The sequence below is a fragment of the Vigna angularis genome, chromosome 9 (assembly GCF_016808095.1).
Source record: "Vigna angularis cultivar LongXiaoDou No.4 chromosome 9, ASM1680809v1, whole genome shotgun sequence".
Classification (NCBI taxonomy): Eukaryota; Viridiplantae; Streptophyta; class Magnoliopsida; order Fabales; family Fabaceae; genus Vigna; species Vigna angularis.
Genome location: NC_068978.1, coordinates 26045287 through 26054509, shown reverse-complemented (window position 1 = coordinate 26054509; position 9223 = coordinate 26045287). Strand labels below are relative to the sequence as shown.

Below are 9223 nucleotides of genomic sequence, written 5' to 3'. Positions count from 1 at the left end.
TAAATGTATCTAATATGCATAAACTTTTATGTGATGAAAACTATCAATTTTTATAATAAAAATGAATAAGGCATCATAAAAGAATTAAGTTTTTTAGGAACTAGTTAAAAAAAAGTGAGTATAATAACAAGCAATAATAGAACTGACATAATAAAATGTTTTTCTAAGAAATTAAACTGACAATTTATTATTTTAAAAAAAGTTGGATGTTCTTAAAATTTTGAAATAGATTTATCCTTTAAAGATAGGTAATGACAATGTTTATACTTGAGTTGGCAGAGACATAAGAAGGAAAAGCAGGGCAGAGACGGTACCAGCAGATAGTAGGTCTCCCTCACAATTTGACAGAAAATCTTACAACTGAATCCACCCTACCCCACCCAATTTCAACCACCGTTGGAGCCGACAAAAAACACAACAAGAAGAAAGCCAACAAACAACAGGTAAGAAGTCTCGGACACCCATAAACATGAAACGAAACCATAATTCCCACAACCACCACCACTCCTTCCGACCACGCAAATGGATGACGATGATCATCGCCATTGTAACAATATGCATTATCCTCCTGCTTCTTACCCTCACCAAACCTTCTTCTTCTTCTTCATCACCATCTTCTTCCTCTTCTGCAACATGGTCTTCTTCTTCTTCTTCTTCGTTCAATTTAACGGAAGAAGTAGGAGTGGGTCTTCCGAGATTGGCGTACATGTTGACGGGCACTAAGGGGGAGGAAGCGCAGCTGAAGAGGGTTCTTCAGGCTGTGTATCATCCCAGGAACTTCTACCTGCTTCATCTCGATCTAGAAGCTTCTGATGAGGAAAGGCTCGAGCTTGCCAAGTACGTCAAGTTTGAGACTGTGTTTGCGGCGTTTGGGAACGTCATGGTCGTGGGTAAGTCTGATTTGGTCACCTACAAGGGCCCCACTATGGTTGCTTCCACTCTTCACGGCATTGCTCTGTTGCTCAAGAGGATTCCCCACTGGGACTGGTTTCTCAATCTCAGTGCCTCTGATTATCCTCTCATCTCCCAAGATGGTCTGTTGTCACTCTTCTTTGCTCTTTAAATATCTAGTGTTACACTTTTCACAATAGATTGCACATTCACCCAAATAATCTACACATGGGAAACAACTAGAATTGACTCCGAGTAAAACCCAAATTCTAGGATTCTACTACAATTTCTCTTGTGGGTTGCTCTCAAGCATTTCCAATTGAAGTTGTTTACAAGAGTTCCTCAAATAGTACTAACATAGAATCCTTAAAATTGAAGAGAGTTAAACTAACTCTATTCAATTTTGAAGAAGTTAAGTTTAGATGGCCATATTAAAACAATATTTTTATTGATAAAAAAAACTATTGTAAACAACTGGAGATGCTCTTAAGCATACAAGACTAGCAATTATTATGAAATTATTGAACTACCTCGAGTGGTCCATCCTCACCGTCCTCCTCAACATGAAGGGGGTGTGTTGTTGATTGCGTGTGCCATAGTCAAAATAGTGTATACTCCTTCCACCCCACAATGATTGCAGTCTTAGACTTTTAACGTATCACTTTTTTAATGAAATATTGATCCATTTATGCGTAATTTGTCCCCAAATTAATTACTTTGTCTTTCTCAATAAAAGTAGTGCGTTTATTGAGAAAATTGGATTATTTTAGTGAAATTATTTCGAAAAGTGGTATATTTATTGTTATTCTTAATCTAGTTGGGGAAAAAACTTTAAATTGCAGTAAATGTGGGACGGAAGGATGAAAAACTATGGATGTATATTAACGAAATAACAGAATATGGTAACAAACTGAAAGTAGTAGTATCAGTGCGTGGAATTTAAAACTATAATTGGCTATAATGGAGTAACTATAGTGTTTGTAGAATCAAGCTGTCAATGATCACAATCACACCAACAACCTGATAGAGAAAGAATTGGAGAAATCAGAGGAAGATCAAGAAGTATGAGCTCAGAGATGAGAGAGAAGAATCAAAGGGAATTGGGCCATACCACATGGATACCCTCTCATTCTCCAAAGCCTTCGAATAAAACATTCCTCCTCCTCCTCAGCCTTGTGCTTCTTCTTGTGTCCCTTTCTCTTGGATCATTTAACATGTGTGTCCTTGGTATAATTAACTTTCCCACTTTTTCCGTGTGATTTGGCTGATTAATTTCTTTTTCTCGTGTTATTTTGGCTTCATGTTACATAGGAGTATAAAAGTAGGAGTCAGTCCTCACCTTATAAACTGGATTTTGGGATTGAGTTAAGCTCAAATTTAAGTTCTAAGAAAGTAATGGTAGTGACTAACCCAAGAGTGATGAATGGTACATAAATTAGCTATGTTTATGGATCTTTTACCAGCTTTGTTGGTTGTGGGCTAAAATTGATTTTAATGCTTCACTGTGGTTCATAAATTAGTCATATCCTCCTAAACTCCAAGTTAGGCTCACCTGAGCAATTCATGAATCGTTACTGTTGTGCTTAATGATTAGAAAATAGAATAACAACAACAAATTCTTGTGCAACTTGCAAAGGATCAGTTACACGGATTACATGAAGTCATTTACCTCGGTTAAAGGCTAAGTCTTCAGAGATTTTATTTACCATGATACCACTTTTAGTAACTTCCTTTAAAGTCCTTTTTGATCTCCCTCTTTTTCATCTCATAATTAAACACCATGAGATCTTCCCCACCGGTATATAAGTATTCAATTTTCTAAAGGGATTCTCCCCAACATCCTATTTACAGTGATGCAACTTCTGAATCCATTTCCTTTCCATGCTTAAGGGGTAATTGTCAGAAGCGGAACATAATTGCATGTTCAGTGGTTTCACCATGTGTGAGACGTGCTTGCATTAGTTTGTGATTTTCTACTCAAGGCCTTTGACACCTGTGTGTCACCAAAGAAGAAAAAGGATATTCTAATAGCTAAAATAGCATGAATTTCCCTTTTTCCCAAGCCCTGATCACAAGGGTGTTACAAAATGCTGCACCCGAATTTATATGCTCAGTTTTTTATGCTTTTCAATTTCAAAGCAGAAAAGGACGAAAGAATAACAGAGTAAATGCTTAAAAATAAGTTAGTCTCCCATTCCGTTTATACTGATTATAAACTAGTAGGAAATGGATCCAAATTAACTCAGAAAACTAGGATCCAACCCAATGGCTACTTTGGGTATGCTTGGGCCATAGGTGGCGGGCAGGGGGTGTGGGGGTGGGGGCGGGGGAGTGGGGTGTGGGTGGAAGAGGGAGGACAATTATTTTATTTCAAAAATATTCTCTAATTTAACTTCTTAAATGATAGATAGGCATTAAGTTAATGCCCTAATTTTTTTATTTATATATTTATCAAACAATTTTTTTTCTTAAACATTATATGACTTTTAATTTAAATTTTATTTTCTTTTCCACCAAAACCTCACTCAAACATATGCTAATGCTCAGCCTAGGTCTCTACACGGATAATGTTGAAGCCTCAAGAAGAGGCTTTAGACAAGATGGGATTTGTTCATATAGGAAATTTATCTCTTTGAAAACCTTACCTTTTGTATTTGACATTTTGCTTGTGGCCAAAGGACTTTTCTTGCCTGGTATCTTGTGCTCTTGCTATTTCCAGCATCTTCTTCCATTTTCTCATAGCCAATGCAGTCTCTATTCTACTTATTCTGTTTTGTGCATAATCCTTCCTATGGGTAGAATTTTTTGCCTATCATAAACACTGATGCCACATCATTAATTTCTGTTTGTTAATATGCTTCTACAAATTAGCAGGAAAAATAATAGTTTTCTACAATTGGGGGTGGGCTACATGATAATCCTAGAGGAGAAGTTTATGGTCCACTGTTTTCTGTTTATGATGGATACCTATCTAACAAGCAGCCCATAGCAAGCCCATTGGCCCAGAATGAGAATTCTGATGTTTCTCCCCTATCTTCTATAAAACTCTAAAATACTGCCGTTCTGTATTAAGTTGCGATATTTTACAACTTTTACCTTCTCTCGGTGATATTTCTTATCTTTTAGTGAGCTGTAATTGCTTACGTTGGTCATTAAATTCTTCCTGCATAACATTATGATAATTAATGAGTTTAGCATTCTCAAAGTAATGCCTATTTGATAGTTGTTACCTTTAGTTCCCTGCTCCCTTGTATCCTAATTTGTGTTATGGTATCGAAACTCCCATCTGGAGCTTTGTTCATACCCCTTTATATCCATGTCTTCATCATCTACCATTAACTATCACTTTTAGTCACGCTCCTTCTGAATGGTTCTCATCTTCAAAAACAGTAAGGGGCTTCTCAATGACTCCATTCCTATTCCACAACCCACCAACCTTTTGTATCCAGTATGGAAGTATTGTAACAATTTGATCATATAATGGATCTTAAACTCCTTGTCTCAATCTATCTTTCAAAGTATTCTTTTCTTTGATCACGTGAATGCCAATTGGAATGACCTAAATAAATGCTTCTCTCAAAATCACTTTTTGCATATTGTTAGGCAGGGAAGTAATGAGAGGTTTAGGAGGAAATTTAAAGATAAAAGTAATAAAATTGTTAGTTGTTACAAGGGGGAGACTTTCTAGGAAAGTCTATATATTCTTATCTTGTGGGATGTTCAGGGGGAGTTTTTGGAATTGATGTTTGTGCCAGGGAGAACCCTGTGAGAAAGGAAACTGGTTTTCCTTTGGAAGCTTTGGTTTTCACAGTTTAAATACAGTGGAAGTCTTTGTCTTTTCTTCTTTTCTGTCTAGTCTCTTTTAGTTTCGTTTCTTGGGCATAATACAGAACAAATCCCTGAAATTATGGGATTTTTTTTTCTAGTAATAATAGCAAGATACAGAGAATATAACAAATTAAATACATGGGAATAATATCTAAAATTTCCTAAAATATATTTTGACAGTTTCAAGTTCTCATTTGATCATTCTCATTTAACTTTGTTATCATCTGTAAATTACATGAAAAAGTACTTTCCTTTAGTGTTTTTGTCTTTTTATTCTTAGAAAGAATAGAATTTAAGTCTATCTCAACTTCATATAACTGATTTATAAGATGAGATTTTCATCCACTTATATACTATGATTTGATCATATCTCTAGTCGATATGAACTCTCCAACTCACGCACTTATGCCAAGGGCAAAACATCTTGAGCATGAGACTAGGGTGTTACCTGATAGTGGAGAATACTATAAGCCCTACAAACTTGACTAGAATAGACTCTTATATCATCATCTTTAAGAAAGTGGAATTTAAGTCTCACTTAACCATACAAAACCCACACTTATAAGGTCATGTTTAACCCATTTATAAACTATAATTTTGTCATATATCTAGTAGATGTGAGATCTTTAATACATATTAATGAATCCAAGTCTGTTTCACAAATGTAAATTATGTTTATTTTGCTGACTTTTTTCTATGTAACTTTCTTCAGATCTCTTGCACATCTTTTCATTCTTGCCCAGGGATCTAAATTTCATTGAGCATACAAGTAATATTGGTTGGAAGGAGTATGTACATTATCTATCCTTTGATATTGTCTCAATTTGTTGCTAAACTATTTGTTCATAATTTTGCAATAACTGTGGCATCAGACATCAAAGAGCTAGACCAATCATTATAGATCCAGGCTTATATCATTTGAAGAAATCTGGTGTTTACTGGGCTAAAGAGAAGAGATCTGTTCCTTCATCATTCAAATTATTCACAGGTATTAGTTATGCAGCATTGCCGAAGCTTTGACGTATTCTCTTCTAGGTCTTAACAATTTCCCCGTTTTTTGCTCTTCTCGTTTTTCTTTATAAATACATGGTACTTAAGTTTCTCTAATGCACCTCATATTCTACCCTTTTTTTTTGAATTAATTAATTTATTTTTTTATTTCATTGTCTTAAACATGAATAGGGGATGAACCTAGTGTAACAGTAATGTTCCACCTTGGTGACCAGTTGGTCATGGGCTTTAATTCAGAAACAGTCTCTTTGGATATGTAAGGGGAAGACTGCTTGCAGTTAACCTCTCTCATACCTCGTTGAAAAGAGGATCTATGGCACTGGAGAACCTTAGTTTTTATTGTCCTAAAGATCAGCAGTACAGAGTAACAATGTCTTCAGCATGCATGATTGGCTCTGCACATGCTGTTATTTCTTATTGATCGCAGCTCAATATAATAGCAGATTAAGGAATTATTCTCTTGAGATGTGTCGGTCATTACATGAATTTAGTGGTCTAACTAGCCAAAGTGATCTAAAACATTACTGGGAAAGTGGTTAGCATATTTGTGTTGTCTTTCCATACAAAGCATTCGAATGAATGCTCGGCCATTTCATTGACCAAATGATTGAAGTTTGTTTCGGTATTCTTATAAAATAAATTGACCCCTAGTAAACTTATTTGATATCCTAAACTTAGGCTGAGTCATCAAACGTACAAGTTTCTTTAGAAGAATTCAATGGAGTTCTCTTATTAGCCCATAGCTATGTTTCTGAAAAAACATCACAAGTTTTGCTGTTGGTTTTAATTTTGTTTATTACATAGAGCATATACAACACAAATCATTTGGGTGTAGATGTTATTTTTAATTTGAGAAGAACTTCATTTTACTCGGTATTTTGGTGAAGAAGTCTTAGTTGTTTTACCTAATGGTATTTTGTGTCTTTCATCCAGGTTCTTCATGGATTGTGCTGACAAAGTCGTTTCTGGAGTTTTGTGTTTTGGGCTGGGATAATCTTCCTCGCACTCTCCTAATGTATTACACGAATTTTCTTTCATCCCCTGAGGGCTACTTCCATACGGTCATTTGCAATCATAAGGACTATCAAAACACGACCATTAATCATGATTTACGTTATATAAGGTGGGACAATCCGCCAAAACAGCATCCATTGTCCTTGAAGTTGGAGCATTTTGATGACATGGTACGTAGTGGTATTCCTTTTGCTCGGAAGTTTGCCAAGGATGATCCAGTTCTTGACAAAATTGACAAGGAACTGCTGAGAAGATCAAAGGGTCACTTTACACCCGGAGGCTGGTGTTTTGGCAGTCCTCTTTTAGGAAAAGACCCTTGCACAGTTTATGGAAATCCAATTGTAGTTAAACCTACTTTGCGATCGAAGAAGCTAGAAAAACTAATGGTGAAACTGTTAGATTCTGAAAATTTTAGGCCGAAACAGTGTAAATAGTCGTCACTGCAACTTGAAATCTCTATTCACGATTCTATTGGCGTTTTTATTGCATCTGTTCAAATTTAACACTGAATTGCTGTGAAGCGTGCTTCTTTCTTGTGGTATATGAACCTAAACTAGGTCTTGTCAATTCATGCCGTAAATGAACCTTTGGTTTCAAGAGAAACTTTTGGTATTGCCAATTCAAAAATCACACTTGAGTTCAGGAATGTTCAATCCAGAATGCACTATGAGATTCAAGAGTGCATTCAAGATTATTCAATTCGGAAATTACATCGGGTTAGACAATCCAGAATGTACTTTCAGATTGGTATTGCATTTTGGGAGTGTTTTTGGTTTTTTTAACGTTTGTTTGTTCTGTGTGTAACATAAGCGTGTGGGACATGACATCGATGACAACAACTTCTCTAGTCAACGTTGTTGCAACTGTGGTGGTGGGATTTTGTTGGAAAAGATGGTTGAGATCGGAAGGAGAAGATTGAAAGATGATAGTGCTCAAAGATGAGAAAGGGGAAGATGGAAGAGAAAACAAGATTAGGATTTTTAATGCATGAGGGTAAAAGTGAGATTTTAAAAGTCAGGAGCAGAAAGAAATGTTCTACACCTATTTTCTTTTGTGACACCGTCTAGATCTTTACAGATTTTGTCTTAAGATATCTCTCTTGTTGAATATTTGGGATTGGATGTTAATAAAATATATTTTATACACAAATTTATATTTTTATTTATATAGTTATTATACTTAGTTTGTTTTCTTTCATTAATAATAAATTAGGTTTATTTTATATAATTGCTTTAATTTCATATTTTTAACTTCTATGACATTTGTTTATTATTTTTGTCATAATATTTTTTTGTATATATTATTTTTGCTTGATTCTCATGACATTGGATTCTATATTTCCAAGACTTAAAAAAATGTACATATCAATTGTTAGATTGAACTACTATCTTCTCTAATGTAATGATCAAGACAAGATGTTTGTTTATCCTTTTCCTTTCCCTACTTTTCTATCAAAAGTTTTCTAACACTATGGAGTGGAGTTGGAGGGTGAAACGCAATGACTATGAACCTTGTAACAAAGGTACCAGCTAGAAAATCTGACAGGGAAGATAATATTGTAGTAAATATACAAACAGAGGGACAAAATATAGAAAATGATGGGGTAGTTACTAACAACCAGGAAATTCAGGAAGTGAGACGTGGGACAAGGACACGTACTCGAAATAGAATGCTGAGGAAATTTGTGTAAGAAATCCTTGATATATGGAGAGAGAATGTGAGAGGGAGGGGTATGGAAATTCTGGTATCTTCTTCTCTGACCCTTCTGTGACTTTCTCTTACCTAAGATTGTACACTCTATTCGTCCACCTTTGTTGGGAGTGAATTGGTTATGAAATTTCAATAAACCAGTACAATCATTTCTTATTTTTTTTCTGTGTTCTCTTTATTGCTTAACAATTTGGTGCTGCCCATGGCGGAAAACACAAGATTGAAGGATTTCCAGGCAGATGTTAAACGAAATTCTGAAACCATGGAGAGGTATTACTTAGACCTACAAACTCAGATGGCAAAACTCGAATCGGTGAATGCTGCTCGTTTTGAACGCCTTGAGACAATGATGCAAGCCAATGATTCTAGATTTAATCAGATTTTCGGAGCTTTGGAGACTCTGCTACAACGTCATGCTTCCTCTTCCGGATCCATCCATGGTGCTTCGAACTCGTCTCGGTCGCCCTTCCAGATACGAAACGTGAAGCTTGATTTTCCACGATGTGATGGTCACAATGTCTTGGATTGGATCTTTAAGGCTGAACAATTTTTCGACTATTACGCAACCGATGAGGCTGATCGATTGGCTATTGCCTTAGTTCATCTAGAGAATGACATCGTACCTTGGTTCCAAATGATGCAACACTCAACTCCCTTCCATTCTTGGCATGAGTTTACTGAGGCATATGAGTGTCCTCGGGCTTCTTTATTCAAGCTTAACCAAACTGGTACTGTTGGTGAGTATTACAAAGCATTTATTGGTTTAGCT

At 35.7% G+C, this 9223-nt stretch overlaps 1 protein-coding gene across 1 annotated transcript; it reads left to right on the top strand.

The window, feature by feature from the left end:
- Positions 1 to 233: 233 nt before the first annotated feature.
- On the top strand, positions 234 to 7376 carry LOC108347484 (beta-glucuronosyltransferase GlcAT14C). Its single transcript, XM_017586756.2, has 4 exons — positions 234 to 1034; positions 5432 to 5507; positions 5592 to 5707; positions 6664 to 7376. The coding sequence occupies exons 1-4, from the start codon at positions 470 to 472 to the stop codon at positions 7176 to 7178; spliced, it is 1272 nt and encodes a 423-aa protein (XP_017442245.1). The 5' UTR covers positions 234 to 469; the 3' UTR covers positions 7179 to 7376.
- Positions 7377 to 9223: the final 1847 nt, after the last annotated feature.

Coding starts and splice junctions, on each gene's coding strand:
- LOC108347484 (XM_017586756.2), top strand. CDS start 470: ATGAAACGAAACCATAATTCCCACAACCACCACCACTCCTTCCGACCA. Junction 5,508..5,591: donor AGTAATATTGGTTGGAAGGA/GTATGTACATTA, acceptor CTGTGGCATCAG/ACATCAAAGAGCTAGACCAA. Junction 5,708..6,663: donor ATCATTCAAATTATTCACAG/GTATTAGTTATG, acceptor TCTTTCATCCAG/GTTCTTCATGGATTGTGCTG.